This window comes from Maylandia zebra, linkage group LG4 (genome assembly GCF_041146795.1).
Source record: "Maylandia zebra isolate NMK-2024a linkage group LG4, Mzebra_GT3a, whole genome shotgun sequence".
In the NCBI taxonomy this organism is placed as follows: domain Eukaryota; kingdom Metazoa; phylum Chordata; class Actinopteri; order Cichliformes; family Cichlidae; genus Maylandia; species Maylandia zebra.
In genome coordinates this window covers 35,550,606-35,573,938 of record NC_135170.1, presented here as the reverse complement: position 1 = coordinate 35,573,938, position 23,333 = coordinate 35,550,606, and the positions used below count along the sequence as shown (strand labels likewise).

At 41.2% G+C, this 23,333-nt stretch overlaps 2 protein-coding genes across 2 annotated transcripts; both read left to right on the top strand.

The window, feature by feature from the left end:
- The first annotated feature begins 4,342 nt into the window (after positions 1 to 4,342).
- LOC101481279 (serine protease 33) lies at positions 4,343 to 15,507 on the top strand. The gene is made up of 6 exons (XM_076883487.1): positions 4,343 to 4,414; positions 9,854 to 9,874; positions 10,683 to 10,845; positions 10,927 to 11,195; positions 12,942 to 13,081; positions 14,753 to 15,507. Exons 1-6 carry the CDS (start codon positions 4,366 to 4,368, stop codon positions 15,020 to 15,022), a joined length of 912 nt encoding a protein of 303 aa, XP_076739602.1. The 5' UTR covers positions 4,343 to 4,365; the 3' UTR covers positions 15,023 to 15,507.
- A 2,334-nt stretch (positions 15,508 to 17,841) lies between these two features.
- Positions 17,842 to 23,048, top strand: jmjd8 (jumonji domain containing 8). The gene is made up of 9 exons (XM_004556451.6): positions 17,842 to 18,054; positions 19,044 to 19,139; positions 19,232 to 19,280; positions 19,390 to 19,486; positions 19,564 to 19,632; positions 20,177 to 20,296; positions 20,507 to 20,574; positions 22,003 to 22,137; positions 22,571 to 23,048. The coding sequence occupies exons 1-9, from the start codon at positions 17,957 to 17,959 to the stop codon at positions 22,649 to 22,651; spliced, it is 813 nt and encodes a 270-aa protein (XP_004556508.2). The 5' UTR covers positions 17,842 to 17,956; the 3' UTR covers positions 22,652 to 23,048.
- The last annotated feature ends 285 nt before the right edge of the window (positions 23,049 to 23,333 follow it).

Genomic DNA, 23,333 nt, shown 5'->3' with positions numbered 1-23,333 from the left:
GTTAAAAACTTTTCAAAAAAGCGTTTTGCTTTTCTTTCACAAATGTGGGTTTAGAATTTTTTTTTTAGAATTGAGTATCGATTTATTGATTAGTATTCAAATATCTCGGTGAAAACAGAATAAAGATCTACCACAAAGCAAGAAACCACGAGACAAGGCTAATCAAAAGGTACTGGCTGAAGCATGTGCTTATTAAATTGTGTTAAAATGTACAAAGCAGTGATGTCATGTTTTGTGACGAGGACCCAGGCACAGAGAGACTTGATGAATTTAAGAATCTTATGATTTAATAAAGAAATTTGCAGACTTGCACAGAGATTGTAAAATTATGATGACTGATAACGGAGACGAAGACAACAGACGATGAGGACAGAGAGGAACAGAGGGAACTCGGGACAACTGGAGACATTTAAAGATGCAGGGACTGACAGAGACAGGGAAAACGTCTCATCGTGATGAGTAAAGTTGAGCTTGCCTGGCTGAGCAGCTCTCTGGGTGCTCAGCACCCCCAAAGCTCTGATCCTAGAATCGCCCCTGGAATGATCTGCTGCTGGGAGGAGCTGATCAAATCAGAAGGAATCACATCCATGTCTGTCCTGGGACGGGGTGATGGTGCAGGAGCATGAGAGCATCTACAACGACTACTGACTGAACCTGAAGACAAACACAGAGGTTGTATAGAACAAGAGTAAAATCTGCTGAGGCACACAAACTGACTACAAGACACAGAGGAGGCAGAAAACTGAACCCAGGGAAATAATCAAACCAACACCATGAACAGAAACTAGAACACAAAAACAATTACACTCCAAATGCAAGGTTACCTGAAAAGGGGGATGGACCATAGTGCAATTCGTCCTGATTGGTGATTGGTCAAAAGTCTAGAGTGAAAGAAGGGGACTTCTGATTGGTCAAAAATGTGCAATGAAGAACACTTCTGTTCTTCATTTGGTCCGTTGTCTTTTTTTCTTTATCAGGTGATGTTTCCAGCTCCTGATGCCTGGACTGCTGTCTGTGGTCTTCAGCGTGTTATTTATTGACACAACAGTAAGCATTATCTGTGTATATACAATAAAAGCATCTAGTTTTTACTCCAACGTTGATGAGGATTTTTCTTTGGCTCTTGTGAACCAAGAGGTTGGAAAATCCCCTGAAATTACTCTTGACATTTGCACGAAGAGTCAGTGTTGGACTTTGCTGCTGCGTCGGGTCCCTTTGTCAAAGGGGAAAGAGTTTTAAAATCAGTGCAAAGTTGCTATGAGAGATGTTTTGTATTTGAAGAGGGGTCACTGAATAGTTGATTATGAAAATGGTGTGATCATACACCATGGCTTTCACAGTCACTAGATCTCAACCAGGACTATCTGGGGGAAACTTGCCTGACATAAGAGATGGATAATAGCTCTGTTGGTGTTTCTGAATCAATTCCAGGAAACACTGAAGCTGTTGGGAGGCATTTGTTGTACAATTACTTCAAAAACCGGTGTTTGCCACCTGCTTGTACACATTGCTTCTTTGTTTCTGGTCTGTTGTGTGTTGTCTGAGCCTGTTGGTAGAAAACACTGTTTGTGTGTAACTTAATAAAAAACATATCAAACATGTTTCTCTCTATAGATTTTATTTATTTATACGTGTATGTTTTGTCAGTGACTTCGGATCTTTGTGATGCTGATTCAAAGAAGGTCAGTGAGTCTAAGGCAGATTGAAGCCCAACTTAGGCGTTCATTAAGCGAATCCACAACTCAGTTACTGTAACACAGGACACTTTATTAAAGTGGATGAAACAGGAATACAGGAAAACAGCACTGCAGGGTCGTCAGTCAGTGAACTTGATTATGAATGTAATGCGAGGAGCTTTACAAATTCAAAGTGCCTGTCGGCTGCGCTGGAATCATACACGTTACCATCAACAATATCATCGTGAATGTTACACGGAAAGTTTACAACGAGCAACATGTACTGAAAATAGCCGTACACGGGTAAATCTGCCTAGTGTGATATTAAATATATGATACACTTCATAAATCTCACATCATTTGTCATGAGCCACCAAAAGCACCACTGAGCACTGCTGATGTGAAGGCGCGTGGACTCTGCTCCATGAAGCTTCTGTGCGTCGGTGAAGGCAGCGACTCGGCTGAGCAGGTTCGTCTCTTCCAGCTCCAGACTTTGCTTATGGGAAGCTCATGTGTTTCGAAACACCGCGATCACGTGACCACAACCAAACCAGGTGTTGTACCTGCTGCTACGATAAGGCCAGGACAACGATTCACATTTTGTATCACACACAGTCATTTGGGCCGGGCCTTGTAGTTACTGGATGAGTGCTTTGATTGATGCCACTCATTGTTTTTGCTGTGGATTGTGATGACTAGTATAGATTATTCAGTCAGTCAACAGACTCCAGTAAATATATTGATATATAAATAACATAAATATCTCACTGGAATGATTAACAGCGTATAGATGAGAGAAAGAGAGACAGGTGGATGAGCTCCATCCTCTCCTATCAGCAGAGAGCGAGAGCTGCAAATTCATTAGTGTCAATAAAAAGTTTTTCTCTGCTCAACAGAAGTTCTCAGCTCTGACTCCGTCTGTTCGCTACCTTTTTCTACTTTCAACAGAAAACTGTATTTGCTGCATTAGATGACATCATCCTCACAACAACACACGCCACCATGAAGAGTATATTCATACTGTCAACAGAGAAACACTCATTAATTACAGGCAATCTTTTTCTTAACATATTTTCTTGGCAGATGAGTTTTGTCTTTCCTTCTTTCGTTCCCCCGACGTGTCTGTTGTGAATATTTCATAAACAACAGCAGTTGTGCTGGGACGGCACGACCAAAGCTCCAGTCTCAGTAAAACATCATGTAGGTGTTACAGGACAAAGCATCGCTCAGGAAAGTTTATTCATGGTTACAGGTAAAGATGTGACGATTGGTCAGAATCAGCCCCTGAAAATGTGATTAATTTGACCTTTTTATTTAAAAAAAAACAAATGTTGTCAGTTTTTAAAATTTAAATATACATGGTTAGGTAAACTAAAAACTGATCATCCTGTTGGATCATCGCTGGCCTGACGTGAGAATCATAGTTACTGACAGTCTGGCATAAAAAGAGCTCACCTGCATCACTGTTTCACAGAAAAGCATCCTCGAGATGTAGAGATAACAAACTGGCAGCAGGAGTCACAGCAGAGATGGTTTCAGATTGTTCTGGCACAAAAGCTTCGTATGTTTCAGTGTTTCACTACCTTTATCTCCTGGGAAACGAAAGTCCAGAAACGTAATTCAATACACAAGCGAACGAACACAGGCATGACGAACAGAAACAGAAGCTCTGACAGGGAACAAAGGAAACCACAGGCTGTATGTACACGGACACAACGAGGACTAACCAGGAGCCTGGAACTAAAACTGCTGAAACTAATCAAGACAAGTAAATAAGACTAAATACAAGACACAAGAAACAAATGATGACCAAAACCAGACAGGAAGTAACTAAATCAGGAAACCTCCAACTTCACACAGGACTTCACCTCTAATATATAACGGCAACCAAGAACTCACGACAGAGGATCAATAAACGATCAATCATTAAGCTCAGAATCAAAAAAGAAAATACTTCATAATAACAGAACCTTAAAGTCCAAGCCGAGCATGGCCATCGCGGAGCTTTGGCTGCTCCGTGTGTCTCACATCACTTCCATGAATGAGATCTCACTGAAACGATTTGCATCTCCATCGCCCTGCACCGATCTCTCCATCAGCGTCACATCTGACTTTACAATTGGTCTGTGGTCTCAGGTGCAGCGTTAAGGCCAGCACAGTCGTTAGTAACTGGGGCAGAGGTCGATCGGTGCGGAATGAAATATAAAATATAAATATAAAGAAAAGTGTTTGTGACTTTATTTGTCGGTGAAGGTTCTCAGTCATCCAGGTCATCGTCGTCGAAGGAGCTCTCTTTCCTTAGACGACTTTATTTGTCAGAAGAAGAGTGAACATAAAAATCTAAGTAATAATATTTGTAAAATAAAATACAGAAATGCTTTTAATATTTGACATATTTTGTTGGCAAATTAATAAAAATGAAACCATTTTCACAGGAAAACTGGTGGAAAATCTGTATGAATGTAAACATATCAATAAAAACAAATCAGGACAACAACATTAGCACCGTGAGCAGTGCGGTCTGTTTGCATCTGTGTTTGCTTTTGGTTTCAGAAGAAGAAGGTGTGTCAGGTGTGTTTGTGGCGTGTGCTGGCTGACGGTCAGGTATGATGCAGGCGGTCACGCCCTCGTGCTTTACAGACTCCTGCCGTTGGAGTTGGGAGACACTTTGAGAAGAGACTCTGTGGGGATGGAGCTGTTTTCATGTGGAGTCCTGCTGTTGGCCTTAACGCTTACAGGTGAGTCTCACCTGAGATTTAAGACTCACAATCTCATTTATTTTGCAATTTAAATGATGATACAAAGAAATTCGGCTCGTCTCTTTTTACAAAATTGTAATAATTTACAATATTGTAAGTTATAAATGGCCGTGGACACATTTGATCAGGTTGTAACATCAAACAAAATTAAAAGTCTGCTTTTAAATCTGTAAATTTCCTGTTTTCACTGCTACACGAACACGAACATCCAGACGAGTCAGTTTGACTCCGTGTTTCTCAGAGACCTGAGCCGGGCTCTTGTGCTGCTTTTACTGCTCATTACAGAACAATACAACAAGCTGACTCATGATTACCAGAAATAAATGAACAAATGAAAAGAGCCACAACAATACCAGCTTCAACAACCTGAGATCTTAAAGTTAGAAGGATCGTTTTAATACTTTGTACTTTATTTCACTAAATTCAGAGATAAATGTTAAATGTATAAAGTTTAGAAGGATGTGAAACATCACAAATTTACTCAACTAATAAAATTAACAATTCATGTACATGGAAATGTCTCAGCATCAATAAAAAGCATACAATTTGTATTGCTGTAGTTTATCCTTCTGCTCACACGTTTACAGGTTTTTTTTTAATGTAAGTTCTCAGTAAAAGTATCTTTTAAATATCTGAACCCTTCCTCCACTTCACTGCTGACAGTTCCTGCTCTCAGGCGACTGTCCTGTAAGAGATCTGTGGTAGTTTCAATTGGCAGTCATGGGAGTGAATTCTTGTAAACTGTACCAGTTTGAAGATAAGATTTTACAGACCCCACGGCTCAGGTACAGATAACAGAAGAATGCAAAGAGTGCACCAGAATATAAACTCAAGAAATACAAAATAAGATAATCCAGTATATACAACGGTAGGTTCTATGAATGTGTTATGGATAAAGGGTCGTGGAAATATGCAAAGAATAAGTCAAATATTTTGACGTTTACATTTAGGTCGGCACGTGGCTTCTGACAGGAATATTTGGGGCTATTTTGGTGTAAATACTGAAAACTGCAGTTCTCTATTTGCTTGAGGCATCGAGTCAGTCCCACAGACAACTGTAGCCTTTAGATGTGTTTTCTTAAAGTGAGGGCTGCTGTGAGTGATGGATACAGACAGCACGGCTGCTAGCTGTCGGCTACCGTTTGCCTTCACTTTAGTTAGTTATTCTTCGAAGATCGTTGTGTGAAGCTAGCCGAACAAAGCCGAATAAGAGGAAGTGAAATAAAGTTCACCCGCAGGAAACAATCTTGTGAACTTTGTCCTCTTTCAGTCTGAACAGAAACCATCAGGAACTAATTAATATGTCATAGTGATGATGCCAGAGCACATTGTGTACATACCTATGAGATGCCCGCATGCACTGGTAGCATCGGGCACACTGAATGAGTTTCTAAAGCGTGATGACAGCGCCGCTGTGCTTTACTGATGGTGACAGTCAGCTGCTCAGCCCTGAGGGCCTGATGGATGGGGGCTTCCTCATCTGTCGAGGACTGAAAGTTGATTCCAATAAAAGTTTTTAAGAGTATTTTAATTTAACATTAATTACAAAACAAGGAGAAATCAGCTGAGAAAAACAAACATGATCACGCCATCATGACTTCATCATAAAATAATAAAACAGATCGTCCCTGTAATCATTTAAAACATAAAAAGCAACAAAAGCGTGTTTTCCTGCTTCCTCTTACATCACAGGTCAAAGTTCAGACGGAGTCAAGCTGTGAGTAAAGAACAGCTTTAATTCATCAAATAATGCAGTTCAGTAATAATAAAAATAATACATTTTATTTTAGACATGATTTAAAAGAATCTTCCTGCTAAAACATTAAAAGGAACCAGAAAAGTGCTTTCACCATAAAGTTCTTTGGTTTTCTCACATCATGCTTTTAGACTGTAGAAGCTCCGATGTTCCTGACGTGTCCCACAGAACAAACAAATTCTTGGAAAAGAAAACATGACGTCCATCAGCTGCTCATTTAAGAGCTGTAGACTAAAGTAAACAAGTCAAAGAGCTTTGAAGTCATACAGGTTAAAGGAGCTTCAGGTCACGTCAAAGCTTTTTTCGGTTTAAAAAAACCAGGCTGGCCGGTTTGATTCTCGGTGTCCTGCTGATGATTCATACTGAGGTATCGACACGTGGGTGGGTTTTACCTTTCACTGAACGCTCTCGTCTCAGAGGGCGTTCTCTCACACAGGTTGAATCAGAAACAATAATTATGTCACTGCAAGCAGAAATCAGCCATGTGCAGAACTACAATAACAATAACCTATGTTAAAACTACAAGACCATTAAAACAGGAAGGACCAGAGAGAAAAACCTGAAACCTATAATAATAAAAATGTTCACTGGAAACATTATTGAAACATTTGTATTTCAGTGTTATGTTATAATGTGACTTGTCCAGGGTCATTCTCCTCTTAACACGACGCAGTCCTATTGGGTCTGCCATATGAGTAAAAACATCCTGCTGTGACATCAGGAGACAGTTTTTCATTTCTTAAGCATTTTCTAAATTTCATTTAAAATCCAATTCATATGCTTTGTGTATGTATGTAGGACAGTGTTCCAATAAAATGGTATCTCTTAATGTTTCCTTGTGTTATCTTCTATTCAATCATTGTTTGATTTGATTTATCAATCTATTTTTATTCATCTTTTACAATACTTAAAGCTGATAAAAGAAATAAAAAGAAATAATGACATTTGATGGATGGAAACAGGGGCAGAATTGCTTTTTTATGTTTATGTCAAGTACGATTTGAACAAAATGTGAATATAAATTTAGTCCAAAGTGCCTTTTTATTTTTTGTAGGACACCACAAACCTGAAAGGTTGGGGAAAACAAACTTCTGTTTGTTGTTTAAAATCTGCGTACTGACAGAGGAAACATCTGGTTTCCTCTGAATTTTAATAATGAATAAAACAGAATAAACGTGTTAGTCTGCAGCACTGCAGCTATGTGTAAATGTTACAGCTATGTGTACTAACATATATTGTTCAAATGTATGTTAGTAACACGGGTATTTAATATCAGTCAAACCATTAATATGTGGCATTAAACTACGCGGAGATAACATAATGGCCCTTTCTCAATGTGCGTACTTGTGCGTACTTGTGTTCTCGTGTACTCGTGATACGTCATCAGTCGGAGACCAAGTACTGTTCCAATTCGAAGTACGTGTTGTCACTGTCACTACCCGATCCGTACCGGAAACCCGATCGGTACCCCGCATGCGCAAATCTTACGTCACTTCCTCTCTTTGCCAACATTGCGACATTCAATATATTTGAATGGTACGGTTAGCGCCCAGTTAGCTCCTAGCATTTCTCAACAGCTCTGCCTCCTTTTCGACTGCCCGGGACATTTAAACAATGGATAATCCGTATACAAAGAAATTCATGCTTTTCTCCTCAAGCGTCCCCCGATTGAGCAACAGCGCCGTAAAATAAGAAGAATGGCGCCTAATTACAGAGTTAATAATGCAGACTTTGTAATATCTCACGTGTAGATTCATCAGCCAGATGAAGTGTTTACTGACAATTGACAGTGATAGCGCACATCATCATTACTATTCCAGCAATCCTCTCCTCACAGACAAGCATATAAAATATAACAGGACACTGGCGTAAATTCTCGACTGTCTCATACTTATGTTTAATCAGGTTTCTGTTTGACGTTTAGTCAGCTGTGTAAAAACCAAGGAGGAGGGGGATTAATAAAGTTTTATTTTATCTAATCTAATAACTTTAATCTCAGCCAAACCGATTTACTCACGAACAAACAAAACACTGAAAAAAGCCCAACAATAACATTTTTAGGTTGTCTAAGTGACTTATATATTACGTTTAACCCGAGCAGCGAAACTCCGCGGTGATCTGAAAATGATGTGCCGGGAGTTGTGCCGTTCTCGGCCGCATCAGTAACCCTCGAGCTCCCGGCTAGCTGTCGAGCTGGTGGGTAGCAGACGCCTCTGAAAACGTCGAAGCACTTTTGCAAATATGGGATATCTTGATAAACCGAGCAGATATTTGATGTTTACACAGCTACTTTCTCGCCTGAAAATATGTTAAAAGTTTATTTTGTGACCCAGAAAGATTAGTATGAGTAATTTTAAAACTTAGTAGCGGCCGCCATTGCTGGAAACTGGAGTTTGGCTGGGCCGCGCTATGAATTCTGGGATATGGTGGGCCACGAAGGACACACCCGACCCATCCTTCATATTCGGGGAAAAAGAGGACACATTTGTCGGCTGCATTCGGAGGAGTCTACAAATTTGAACAGCTTTCGGCGCGTTGCTGTGACGTAATCGGCTTACAAATGCGGCCTCAGGAGGATGCAGCCCATGAATTTGGACACGACCAGTGACTTGTGTGGACTCGGTACAGCTAAATATCCCAGAATGCATTTCGTCCAAAACTCAAACGCGGCAATGGCGGACGAAAAAAAACGTTTAAATATTATTCTTTCTGGGTCACAAAATAAACGTTTAAGTTATTTTCAAGCAAGAATGTAGCTGTGTAAACTTCAAATATCGGCTCGATTTATCAAGATATCACATATTTCCAAACGCGCTCTGATGTTTTCGGAGACGTCTGTGACCCGCCAGCTCCGTAGCAGACAGCGAGGTCAAGGATCATTAGAGCCGGCGAGAACAGCGGACTCCCGGCACATCGTTTCCAACCCCCCCGCGGTCTTTTCGCTACTCAGGCTAAACAAACCCCAGCAGCTGTCTATTGTATTGAGTGTCCACTACAATAAAAATAAAAGTGTTCTAACATCTCACCTGCTTGTTTTTATTAAGGTATGTACACGTATGTACATGTACACTATTTTTATTAATAGAGATTTCACTACTGAGGTTAAAGATGATATATAAGTCGCTTAGATCACTTCTAAATGTTAATGTTTGGTTTATTTCAGTGTTTTATTTGTTCCTGAGTAAACCGGTTTGGCTGTGATTAAAGTTAAGCTTCATATCCTACTCACAGTTAAATTAAGAGGATGGCAGTAAAAACTCCGGACCTGAGACATCATCAAGTACGCTGGTGTTCCAATTGTACAAATTGCGAGTCCCTGCTCACGTTCTCGGCAAGTACGTGCTCGCCGAGAACGCGAGCACGTACTTGCGTACTTGAGAATTGAGAAAGGTTCCTTAACTGCTCTGTTTCTGCTTATCTCACTCTCTCAGTACACTTATGTTCTTCTTGTGGCCTATTTATATATCCTGCCTTTCAACATTATTGGGTTTTTTTTGTCTTGCTAAAAGATAAAGATATCGTTTCTGTCTTTTGTTTGGCTTCATGCTGCACATTCCAGCTCCACCTAGAAACCTTAACAGCACGTTAAGAACAACCAGCCTGTTCAGTTCACTGAGATCTAACAAATACATCATGTCTCTGTTTCTATTGTCCCTAAACAGGAAGCAACGCACAGCTCGATGGTGAGTACACACACACACACACACACACACACACACACACACACACACACACACACACACACACACACACACACAGAGTAAAACAGAAAACTGAAGATAATCTGAATCTTTAATCAAAATGAATCTCAGTTTGAAAGAAGTGAAATAAGCCTGTTGCTCACTTGACCTTTGACCTTGGTAACCACTTTTCTGGTGAATTTAGGGTCTCGGTGAGTAGTTAAAAGTCTTATGAAATAAAACATGATGTTTATTTTAATATTTTAAATATTTTAAAATTACCAATATGCTTTCTGATACAGTTTTTGTCAACAGCTAAATGGAAAGTTGCACATTTGCAGGATGTCATCCATATATCCATAATACAGTTCACTGACATTTCTGTAAGTTCTTCATCAGAAATGAATCCCCTGTAAGGTCATATTATCAGCATAAGCTCCTTCATTACGATGCTTTTAAATTCAACAATACATTTGGGCATGTCTAAGTGTGTGAAATGGAGACTGCAGTTCTTGTACTGCTGTCCTGCAGAGGCATGTATGTAAAGGACAGTATTAGTGATACAATTCTCATTTGTACTGGAAAGATTGCCTAGGGTGTTTAGCCTAAAGAAAAAAAGGGCAAATCTGAATTGAATAATCTGACATGGGACAGACTGTTGACCACAGTCGCTGAGGTTTCATTTGTGGACCACTGGATTTCTTTCACTCATGTTTTTTATGTGCTGACTGTCTGAAGCTGCTTTGAATCAGAATACACAGACGCTTACCCAGAGAAAGTTTACTAAATGCATATATGCATTTGCCTACAGTTTGTGGAGTTGCTCCACTCAACACCAGGATTGTAGGAGGCGAGGATGCTACTGCCGGGGCATGGCCCTGGCAGGTCAGTCTGCACCATTACGGTTCACACTTCTGTGGCGGCTCCCTGATCAACAACCAGTGGATCCTGACTGCTGCCCACTGTTTCCAAAGGTGGGTTTTCATTGTGTCACATGACCCACCCCTCACCTTCTGAACCAAAGCATTAAGATACTCATTTCTTGGTTTTCTCAGCTATGGCACACCGGGGTTGACTGTTTACCTTGGACGCGAGTCACAGGGAGGCAATAATCCCAATGAGGTTTCCCAGTCAGTGTCCCGGATAATCAACCATCCCGACTATAACTCCGAAACTAGTGACAATGACATCGCACTGCTGCGGCTGTCCTCAGCTGTTACATTTAACAACTACATCAGACCTGTTTGTCTGGCGGAGAAGGGCAGCGACTTCCCTGCTGGGACGACGACCTGGGTCACTGGCTGGGGAAGGATCGGTTCCAATAGTGAGGATTAAGTGACAGCTCAGAATTATTACATTTTATTGTTATAGACCAGGGCTGCCCAATCCCGGTCCTCGAGAGCTACTATCCTACAGCTTTTAGATGCATCCCTACTCCAACACAGCTGAATCAAATGGTTTCATTACCTCTTCAGCATGCCATCGTGTTTGGCAAAGGCCTGATAACAAGCCATTCATTTGATTCAGCTGTGTTGGAGTAGGGATGCATCTAAAAGCTGCAGGATAGTAGCTCTCGAGGACTGGGATTGGGCAGCCCTGTTATAGACTGATTTTGATTATCCTCAGCTCCTGTTAATTTTAAGGTGACATATTCTACTTTTCCACCTGGCCAAAGATTTAAATAATGAGGTGAGTGTGCATCCAGTACACTTAATCTCTCTGAGGGTCAGGGTCGGGGCTGGAGCCACCCTCAGCTACCATATGACCAGAGCCGGCAGTGTTGGGGAGTAATGGAATACATGTAAAGACAGCGTTACGTATTTAAAATACACAATATGAGTAACTGTATTCTGTTACAGTTACCGTTTAAAAAGGTGGTATTCAGAATACAGTTACTTTGTTGAAATAAAGGGATTACACGGCGGTATTTTCCTGTTTCATATGTTAGGCCAGTTGTTCTCAACTTTTGAGTACCACCTCATAAAATATATGGCTCTTGAAGCACCACCCTTATGACCAACATTAAAGTACAGTAGTATAGGCCTATTTAACACCATATACAGTTTACACGAGACAATTTTATTTCTTATATGAATGTTATTTATTTTCACTGTCATAAACGGGATGTGCTGAATGATAATAATAACAACTGTACTGCATTAAAACATTCACGGCAGTTGGGATATCCAGTCTTTAAGTGATGACGTGGTGAACCCTGCTTCCAGGTCCAAACTACTCTGCATTTATTAAGGCTGTTGTGTTTTTAAAATGTTTTAATGTTTTGTATCTTGTTCTATTTAATCTGAACAAGCCCCTAAAACCAGTCAGTGATCACTGTCACCTCCCTCTGTTTTTATTACCACTGTTCATTTTAAAGCTCAGTTTTTAAAACCTTACGATGTAACTCCAGCTCAGCAGCAGTATATGAATGACTAACCTCGTATTGTGGATGGATTATCTCAGTTGTTCTGACTGAAGTTTGGTCTGTTTACAGCATCCTGCCATGCGATTACATTTGTCTCTAACCATCAGGAACCTTCACTGAGTGGAAAAACGTTAGCGCTCTTCCAGCGTCACTCTGTTTATATTATGCTAACATAGCTGTGTAGCTGGCCACCACACAGCAAATTATTATATACCAGCTAGCCAAACTTCAGTAACCCTACAAAAGTCACTGCTGTTTTTTGTCTTCATATATAGTGGAAGTGATAGCAGAGCTGTACGTTTGAATTTTTGCTGTGGCGGTTAAGCTGCTGGATTTTTGGCTTCACGACCCTCCTTCATGGTTCGTGCACGTCGAAGCTCAGTTTGCTCTTCATGGCGTTTCAGCCAACGACACGAAATACCATCATGAGGTGGCCTTGGCGCCCTGCGAGCTCACTGCGTCACCCCTCCTCTGCAGCAAGCCAAAGACCACGTCTCCGCCACACACGAAAAATGCAAAGGATAAATGTCCAGTCACACAGGAGAGAAACTGTGTGTGCTGCACTTTTTTTTAATGGACTGTGCATATGAAGCACTTTCTACACACCTCAGACCTAAATGTTGATATTTCTGTTTTCTTTTCCAGATCCACTTCCCTTCCCTGGGAATCTGCAGGAGGTGAGCATCCCTATTGTGTCCAACGCTGACTGCAGTAAGTCCTACAGTGGAATCACAAACAACATGATGTGTGCCGGCTTGACAGAGGGAGGAAAGGACTCCTGTCAGGTTAGTCTGAGTCCATCTTAACACCCACAATCAAGTCTGGGACTATGATGTAAATCACCAATGAAATTAGAAGCAGTGGAAACTGTGAAATATGTAAATAGAGTCCCGATCAAATGTTTAAGGTCACCTGAAAAATGGCCAAAAAAAAAAAATCTTACTTTGCAAGGTTGGATTTTAACAAAGTTCCAAGTAGAGCTTCACCATGCAACAAAAAGAAATGGGACAAGCAGATCCCACCTGAGATGTTTTCTATGCGCCACAGTGGAGGGGGCGCCATAATGGTCTGGGGCTTTTTCCTTCAGTGGGACGACGGATATTCAGGAAGTGCGGCCACTGGCTGTGTCCAGATGTTGCAGAGAGCGTCCCTCATGACTGAGGGCCCTCGTCTGTGTGGTATCGACTGGGTTTTTCAACAGGACAACGCTACAGTACACGATGGCTGCAGGACAAGGGGCCAGGAGAATAACATCACTCTTTTGGACCATCATGCGTCTTCCCCTGATCTAAATCCAGTTGAGAACCTTTGGGAATGGATGGGAAGAGAAGTTGACAAAAATGGACAACAGATCCAGACAGAAGATGCCCTTCATACGGCCGTCTTCACCACTTGGAGAAATGTTCCCACTCACCTCCTGGAAACACTTGCATCACGCACGCCACAACAAATTTTTGAAGTGATCAACAATAACGGTGGAACTACTCATTACTTCATGTTTGGAACTTTAATTTCTGTTTTGGGGGGTTTACAGGGTTTTTTGGAGATGTGGCCCTTAACTTTTGATCAGCTGTAAAACAACCTGTTTTAGTCTAAGTGTTGTTTTCAATAAATTGTATGCTAACCCCCCAGAGTCCTTAGTCAGAACTTACTGAAAACTGTGGAAGCAATACAGAACACACAGCGCTCACAACATAACAGAGAACTGAGGTCTTAACTACACACATGAATCAGCGAGATGGAACACAGCTGAACCAAATCAGGGAAATACAATACAGAGGGAAGCAAATCTAAACACAAAGCACTCACCACGAGGGACTGGCAGACTGACACTGAGACAGAAAGAGAAACAAAACAGAGAAAAGACTGACTACATACAGGGGGCACTATAGGGAGGACACACAGATACAAGACCAGGACGGGCCAGATGCAATATTAAATAAGGAACTAAAAACTAGAAGCTTGAATAACTAAGAACTAAGGTACTAAAGACTAAAGAATGTAGAATTACGGTAGACTAAAATCACACAATAAATCCAGAAATAAATTATGAACCCACAAAAACTCAAAACACTGTGACAAAAACAGAAACCACGACAAAATGAACTGAGTAAGAAGATGTATAATGATGTTTAAGTCAAATGTTAAGATCTGTAAGAAGAAGAAAAAAAGACTAATTTAATTAGATTTTTTATTGCTTAAGTTAAGTTATAGTGGAATGCAGAAAGAATGTCAGTGTGAAATAGTTCAAAAAATGAACTGATTTCTTCAGTTTTTTGGCTCCTGTAAAAAATGAATAAAGAAACAGTCGTCTTGTTTTTTTTAAACACTGACTCTGTCAGCAATGTCAAGGGCAGCTTTGTGTGAATCCTTAAAGAGCAAAAACAATCAAACAGTCACATAAATAGAAAAATTCAAGTTACTGTAACTATAACCACCATGTCTGATGTGTGCAGGGTGACTCTGGAGGCCCACTGGTGGTTAAAAACAGCTCCGTTTGGGTCCAGGCTGGAGTGGTGAGCTTTGGGAAAGGCTGCGCTCAGCCCAATTTCCCAGGAGTCTACACTCGGGTATCACAGTACCAGTCCTGGATCAACAGCCAGATCACCTCCGACCAGCCGGGCTTCATCACCTTTGTGCCCTCCTCGGCTCACTTCATCTACCTCTCAGTTCTTCTGCTGCTCTCCATCCTCCCCATCCTCTTCTCTCTCTTTGTCCTCTCATAGGAATGCATCATTTCTGCTGAATATCACTGGAAATATCACACTTACTTCAAGATCAGTTTCTCTTTAAAAACTTAAAAACCTCACCTGAGGATATCAAACATTCACATTAGTTTCCAGTTCACTTTGCTCTTTTAATAACATTACAGAGAACTTGAATCTTGGGAATGTGTGACTTTATTGTTGTTTGTCCAATCCTAAAAACAGATTACAAAGCAATACTAATTCATTTAAAACTGATTAGCTCACATTTAGATGGACCAATCTGTGTAGTTTCATTAAAACGGATTCTGAAATAAAGTAAACTGTGTTGGAAATTATCATCCCACCAGAAGAATAATGACCCTGACACTTTTTAGTATCACTGAATTAACAAAGCATATTTATAAAAAGTAAAATATTTCACTTTCATGGAGCCTGTGCACCCTTATAAAAATCATGGTGTTTTATAAAAAATTACCCCTTAGTCTTAAAATATTCTATTAAAGTAAAAGTAAAAAGAACTACAATTGTATATTTTTTTAATGCATTCTTTCTTTAAATGACGCAAATTAATAAAATCTAAAAATCTTCAGAAGAATTACATCTTGTATTTGAGTGATGTTTTAATTAAATTGAAATATTTGATCCATCAGTTTATTTTGCTGTTTCCATTTTTATATCAAATAGGGAAGAAAATAACTTAAAGAATATGTATACACATATTAATAATCTTATTAATGACTTGTAAAGCTTTTCAGTAATAAATTAAAGAAACATGAAAAATGATGAATCGTTTAATTAAAAACAACTCCATGTGCTAGGACACATCAAATTTACAGTATATAAAAGCAATAAATGAGCAATGACATAACGACAGCTGTTATGTTGAGTGTGTTCAACTAAAATACTGGTGCAAAAATGTTCTACTTTCTCTTTCTCTACTCTACTACTCACCTTTAAACAATCAATATCAGTGTGATTTTTTTAAAATGTTATATTTAACTTCAGCCAGTGTCTACATTTACTGTAGGAACTGAACATTTTTAAATTCAGCTTTATGTTGTTTATGTGGTGCTCGATGTAACACGTACTATCTCAGGGCACTTTCTGGTTAAAGCAGCTCAACAGTTTCATGAGTACCAGCTGGTGAAAGTGGGGAGATAAAAACTCCTTTTTAAATATGAAGGAATCTCAAGCTGAACTAAACTGATGACTAAAGTAAATATGAACCATTTTGACTTTTAAAAAATCTCTTTTTATCTTTCTTTTCGTTAATTAAGTTTAATGTTTTAAAATGTTTGAACCAAGTGCCAGTAACTGTGATCTGCTCTTTAAGGCCAATAAATCAGAGGAATATTTACTATTACTAACTTTTGCACAGCTTATTAAAATGATCAGGGATGTTTAAACGTGCTGCTGTGTCTCTTTGGCCGTCATCAGTCTAACAATAGAAACGGAGTCGACCAATCAGTGACATCAACATGCGACTGGAAGTCTTTCTGCAGACTTTCATGGTGGCGTCACTTTTTAGACCCAGAAGCACATTTTGCACTGTCTATGGGCCATTAAGATTTATAACAGGACCGAGCACAGTTAGTCCCAAGGAAGAAATCTTTGTATGTGTCTGTTATGCTGTCAGCAACCACTGACCTGTCAGCCGGGGGGGGCTTTTGTTGTTTAGACCCAGGGGCCAGAATTGGCCTGGCAAAGACTCATGGCAAGGACACTGGACAGCTTCAGAAAATGTGAAGGAGAGCGTCAATTTTGGAGTTTTAATTGCATTTTCATGCATTTCAGTTCTTCCTGCTGATAAAAAACCTTCCACGCAGCTATTCATACACACTGAAGTAACAAATAAAGAGTTAAATGAGAGAAAAGTTCCTGATTTTTCCCTCTTCGCTTTAGAAGGAAAATGTTTCTGTTGGTCCTCAAAGATTTTAACTTTCATGGATGTTTCAGCTGTGTGATGACGACAGGCCTCACCTGCCCATCAAGTGCTCATCGCTCAATTTTTCATTCGTGTCCGAGTCTCTGAAACGGTGCTGCGTATAAAAATGTCTGTAACTGCTGAACATTTGTGTTAAAGCTCTGAAGCTGAAGGTCTGAACTTTAATCGCATCCTGAGTGTAAAACTCAAAAGCTGTCCCTGTCCACACATTCACGGCTCTGACTGCACTTACAGTCCTGAGTTTAATTTGCAAGCTAAGACTCTAGAAATCCTTTTATTTATTTGAGTATAATAAATATACATTCCTCTGTCATCAGTACAGCTACATGTTGTTTAACTCATTTAAATAAATAGTGACATGGTAATAAATATAGAATTATGGTTCTTGCTTTGGTTTTGTATCCTAACAAGTTTGACTCTGAATCATGAGACATTTCAACTGATGTGTAATGTGTTTAATTTCATTCTGAACAGGCGGCTGATGTTTAAATACTGCAGTCTGTATTTATCAGATGTAAAGCAGGTGTATTGGAACAACACAATACAAGAAATACAAAATGCAAATGAGCAGCCAGCAGGAAACAGATTATAGAGGAAGAAATTGGAGGCGTGCAGTCGATGGTTAGGTCTCAGATTAGAAAGCAAATTTTTTGTTTAGTCAAACAAGAATGCAAATAGATGTGCTGCAGTTTGTGCTGTTTTGCATGAGAGCAGCAACAAACAGCAGGACTTTATCAAGGCCAGGTGGGTCACAGCAGTGCTGCAGGGAAACGGGCCTCTTGAAATAAATAAAGAGTTGAGGACTACAAACCGATCTACAGAGGCGCTCAAACGTTCCACGCACCTCGAACGCATCAACCGGTCTGATTAATGTGGTCCTTTCTGATTGGCTGTCGTCCAGGAAGTAGGAGTCGGCGCTTACTTGACGTTCATGTGGGACACTGAGGAGAAACAGGCTGATTTGTGGGGCTGAGCTCGGTCGAAGCTCGCGGAGGCTTTTGGGGAGAATGGAGATCAAAGCGGCGCGGCTCGCTTTTATCTTCTTCACCGCCGCAGTGACTGCGCAGCTGCAGCAGCAGGAGGAAGATGAGGATGGAGGAGGATGGTGAGCTACACTCTGCTTCAGCCTGACACGTTTGCATAAAACTCATTCAAACAACCCTCGCTGTAGTTTCAACCAGACTCCGTTCAAAAACCTGTGAAGTTAACAGCTGTGTCCACGAGGAGCGATTACAGTGGCACTGATGACGTCATACGTTTCATGCAGAACGAGCCCGGTCAGAGACGATTATGACTACGATAATATAACCGTATTAAACTGTCCGCGTGCTCCTAAATACGTCATATGGCAGCTGATTTTGTTCCCGCACAGATAAATAAATAAAATCATTTCACGTTATTTTTATTATTGTTTAATAAAATATAAAAGCACAATTTCAGATTTTCCCATCTTAGCTTCCAGCTGCACTTCAGCAGATCCGAGGGTGGAAATTAAAACGAGAACATTATTTTATCGTTTAAAGATAAACTCTGGATTCAGATTAGTGAGCTGCTGAGAGGCTGCAGTTCATCCAACGTCCAGGAGAGGCAGCAGTGAGTCAGCCCCATAGACTCCAGGTTAAAACTTTCCAGCAGAAATAAACATGTTTGCAGCCTGTAGATAACACCTGTGTTTATAACTCACCTATTTAAAGTTTGCATTATTAGGGGCGTGGCCTCTGTGACTGACAGGTGGATGGAGACACAGGTGTAGCTGTCTGCTAGCTTCACCTGACCTGGACCTCTGGACCGTGTTTGTGCTGTTGGAGCATTTTGAATGACATCATGTGACCAATAACATGGCTGCTATGAGGTCTGAGGAATGTTATAAAAGGACGATCTCTGGGTTTGAGTCTACGCCTCAGTTTTATTTAATAGCTCCTCCTCCTCGCATCCTGGAGGTCATCAGCTCGAATGTGACATGAATGTTGGGTTTTTAAGGTGGAACGAGGGAGACAGATTTAAATGACTGAGGAGCTGCTGAATGAATGTTAGAGCGTGTAAGCAGCTCCACAGGTGAGCTCTGCTCTTACCTGCGCGCCCCGCTCTGCTCAGGTTCTCGGCCTCAGACGTCAGGTCTCAGGATGAAGGTCGGTGTAACATCGACGTGCTGCACGGCTCGTCGCTCTCGTACCAGCAGTTCATGGAGAGGTGCGTGAGTAAGCTGCTGTTTCTCAGCAGACATTCACTGATGACATCACCGTGTAAACAGCAGCACTAACCTTCAACTGTGTTTCCTGCAGGTACGCGTACGGCAGGCCGGTCATCCTCAGAGGCCTCACTGACAACACCGTACGTATTGAAAACAGACATCTTATCTACATGTAAGCATCACATGACTGAGCTGCAGGCAGGTGAGCACAGGTGAACAGCCTGAAAGGTCACGCTGGATCTGTTTCAGAAATTCAGGCTTCTGTGCTCCAAGTCGAGCTTACTGAGAGAGTACGGCGCCCACAGAGTGAGGCTCAGCACGGCCAACACCTACTCCTACAGGAAAGGTACGCCCGTCTCACCTGTGTGGCCTCGCAGACACACCTGTTCACTTCCTGCTCCTGACTGTGCTGATCTGTTTCAGTGGACGTTCCCTTCCAGGAGTACGTGGACGAGTTTCTGAGGCCTCAGTCTGCGGACGCCCTCGGCAGCGGTGAGTCTTAAAGCCGCCGCCGGGACAGGTGTTCAGGAAACGCTCTCGTTTGGTTTCCTGTTTCCTGGCTTTGCTTTGTTAAACTTGTTTTTTTGTTTTCTCTCATTTATTCAAGTTTTTTAGGTTTCGTCATTTTTTGTTTAATTCTAAACATTTTTGGTCACTTTGCTTTTTTTAAAAAGGATTTCTTAGTTTATTCATATTTTTTGGTTTTAATTGTTTGTATTTCCTCTCATTTAGTGATGTCTTATTTATTTATTTAGTTTTAAAACTTATTTCACTTCATTTTTTTTAGTTTTATTTTACTCTTGTTTATTTATTTATTTTTTTACTTTACTCTGAATTTTCTGTCACTTTATTTTTTATTTTAAATGTTTTCTATTTTTACTATTTTGCTTTTATTAACATGGTTTGTTTTCATTCATAATTAAAAAATATTTTGTTGTTTTCCTTATGAATCTGTTTCCGTCTGTTTTCTTCGACTGGACGCTGCTGTGACTTTTATGCTGTGAGATTTATTGAATAATGTTTGACTTTCCTGCAGACACGCTGTATTTTTTCGGGGACAATAACTTCACCGAGTGGCAGAGTCTCTTCGAGCACTACGAGTCTCCGCCGTACGTCCTGCCGCTCACCAGCGGAGCGTACAGCTTCGGCATCGCAGGTCAGAGAGCGGCAGACAAACGAGGAATGACATAAAGTCAAGAGAAGGAAAAAGATCTGATAAACCTGACAGGACTCGTGTGACACATAATTCTCTATGATAATCTGCTTTTTTAGGACCATTACTGTGAAAATTCTTTTAAAATGAAAGAAATCTCAGAAATATCCGAGAGTGGAATCCAAACTGTAGCTCCGCTTTCTTCTCCTTCAGGTCCTGGAACAGGAGTCCCCTTCCACTGGCACGGCCCGGGATACTCCGAGGTCATCTACGGAAGGAAGGTGGGAGGAATATGGGCTCAAAATGTGGTCATAAATATTTTGTACTTGTAAATCAGGATTTGTATGTGTAAAAAAGATTTGTGTGTGGACTTAGAAAAAAAACCCCTGCAAGTTACAAGTACGGATTTTGACCCCATTTTTCTTCCTTTCATCTGATTGGTCAATGTCATGTCAATCACAAATGTAATGATCCAATCAGAGAACAGATGGGTTTAGCTGTCGAGGGGCGCTTTTTTTGAACTGCAGGTCTTTGAAGGGAATAAATGCTCTTTTACATGCCAACCCAGCGTTTTCCTTCATCACCACGAAGGAAAACAGTCTGTGGTCGTCCGAGTTTGGTGATTTTTGTGTCACAGGTCTACGTGTTTAATACAGGGACTTCCACAGCCTTTTCAACAGCGCTGCGGACCGCGGGGTGGGGGCGGGCAGTGTTTTGGAAATGACAGTCTTCATTACAAAGCTTTCTTCGTTATGAATTAGCATACATGTTTTTATTGAACATTTGAGGAACCAGCAAAAAAACCCCAGAAACTCTTGTAGTTCACATAAAGTCAGAGATAGAAAAGACAAGGAGCAGGAGCATCTAGTGCAGGTACTGATGCAAAAACCCACAGAGCCCAGCAGCCAGCAGCAAATTCTGGATCCTTTGCTTTTAGTTAGCAGTTAGCATTAGCAGCACATCCTGCGTCCGATGTGAAAGGACTTTTATGCTGCGCACTGTGACTCACAGCAATGGTCCTGGGTCAGCCCTGACTTTGTGTTAAACTAATCCTAAAGTAATAATGTGTTTCTAACCACTGATATAGCACAACTTTATCCTTTCAACAGCTGCTGAAAGTTAGGGGACCTAGCTGCTATCGGATATTTATATAGAGATCCTCCAGCTTCAAACTGTATCACCCTTCAAGGACCTGCAGTTCAAAAAAAGCGCCCCTCGACAGCCAAACCCATCTGTTCTCTGATTGGATCGTTACATTTGTGATTGACATGACATTGACCAATCAGATGACGGGAAGAAAAATAGGGTCAAAATTCGTACTTGTAACTTGCAGGGGTTTTTTGGCTAAGTCCACACACAAATTTTTTTTACACACACAAATCCTGATTTACAAGTACAAAATATTTATGACCACATTTTGAGCCCATAGAGGAAACCGGCTGTTTAATTAAACTAATTAAAGAGGCTCTGTGTGGGGAGGGGAGTGGCTTTGTGGACATGTGGCGCCCTCTGGTGGATCTCAGCCATTCAGAGCTGGATTTCCAGTAACGGAGTGGATGAGGTGTGGTTGTGTAAATGCGTGCTTAAATCTGCGGGTCATGTGGCAGCGTCTCAGTGTCAGATTTTCAAAATAAAACTGAAGTAAACTAAAACTGCTTCCTCACAGAGTGATGCGTTTCCTGTTAACCTCTGAATTACTCTTCACACAGCGGTGGTTCCTCTACCCGCCCGATCAGGAGCCTCACTTCCACCCGAACCGCACCACTCTGTCCTGGGTCACAGAAACGTACCCCAACCTGCTGGAGGACGAGGCCCCGCTGGAGTGCACCATCCGACCCGGAGAGGTAACGCCGCCCAACCTGCTCACGACTCGCCCCAAGCACACACAGCAGGGTCGCTTTATCTCAGCGTCCATTTCAGTAAAAACATGAAAGTTAGTTCATGTGTGTAAAGTAAAAAGCTTCGTCTGGACTCTGACCCCAGATGCCGGCGAACTAAGCAGTGACCCGTTCAGAACGCCACAGATAAACAGCTGATTTAAGAGAGACGGGATTCAGCAACGCTTCAGATGTGAGAGCAGTGATACTCAGGCTGTTTCCTTACTTGGACATTTAATTACACCTCATGCTTCTGAAGTTTTCAGCCGTCCTGGAGGTTTTCCAGCCCCTGACGGGAGACCGGCTCTAAAACTGAGCCCTCGGAGCGCCGCCTGTTACATTTGAACGACTGGATCGTGAGCGCGGCGCTAACGGTGCGTTTCTGCATGTTTGTCTCCAGGTGCTGTATTTCCCCGACCGTTGGTGGCACGCCACTCTAAACCTGGACACAAGCGTCTTCATCTCCACCTTCCTGGGCTGAGCTCTCAGGACGTCTTTAAGGATTTCCTGGCACATTTTAAGAAAACTGACTCACAGAGGGATTCAACCGCAAATAACAGATTTGTGTCATTTTAGGATGTCTGCAGTTTAATTCTGCAGACCTCGGGGGATCACAATCACAGATTACTCATTTATTTTAGCAGGTTGTTGTAATGTTGACCATCACGCTGTGTTTCTGCACTCTGGAAGCTGAATTCAGCTCTGATCACCGTGTGCTGCAACAGGTTTTACTTGAAATCAAATGCAAACATCTTTTCATTTTTTGATGAGATTTGATTTTCTGTCATGTTAACTTTTTTTACGGCGACCCCGAGGGGTCACGGAGAAGTAATAAAGTACTTAAAATCCTGGGAATTAAACCGAGGAACTAAACTGGATTTGTTTTAAATGTTTTTATTCCGAACATCTGAACAAACTGTAACATGACTCTAACACTGAGCCCTCCCACTCTCCGGCTGCCTCTAACGGTCAGGGAAGCACTCGGGGAAAATTTCTTCCAAAATGCAAAAAGCATGTGACAGCTGTGAAATCTCCACACATCTGGAGCCAAAAAGCCAAAACGCTAATACAGAGGCCCCGATGTGGGCGGAGTCAGTAATCATTTCCATCTTTTATATACAGTTTAACAATCTGAGGCAATCGTTCTCAATGTGCCCATTTAT

Bases quoted from the DNA above. Each gene is read 5' to 3' on its own strand.
- LOC101481279 (XM_076883487.1), top strand. From the start codon at position 4,366: ATGGAGCTGTTTTCATGTGGAGTCCTGCTGTTGGCCTTAACGCTTACA. The intron at 4,415-9,853 runs GTGAGTCTCACC...GTCCCTAAACAG, and splicing joins GTTGGCCTTAACGCTTACAG to GAAGCAACGCACAGCTCGAT. The intron at 10,846-10,926 runs GTGGGTTTTCAT...TGGTTTTCTCAG, and splicing joins GCTGCCCACTGTTTCCAAAG to CTATGGCACACCGGGGTTGA.
- jmjd8 (XM_004556451.6), top strand. From the start codon at position 17,957: ATGGAGATCAAAGCGGCGCGGCTCGCTTTTATCTTCTTCACCGCCGCA. The intron at 19,633-20,176 runs GTGAGTCTTAAA...ACTTTCCTGCAG, and splicing joins TGCGGACGCCCTCGGCAGCG to ACACGCTGTATTTTTTCGGG. The intron at 20,297-20,506 runs GTCAGAGAGCGG...CTTCTCCTTCAG, and splicing joins GTACAGCTTCGGCATCGCAG to GTCCTGGAACAGGAGTCCCC.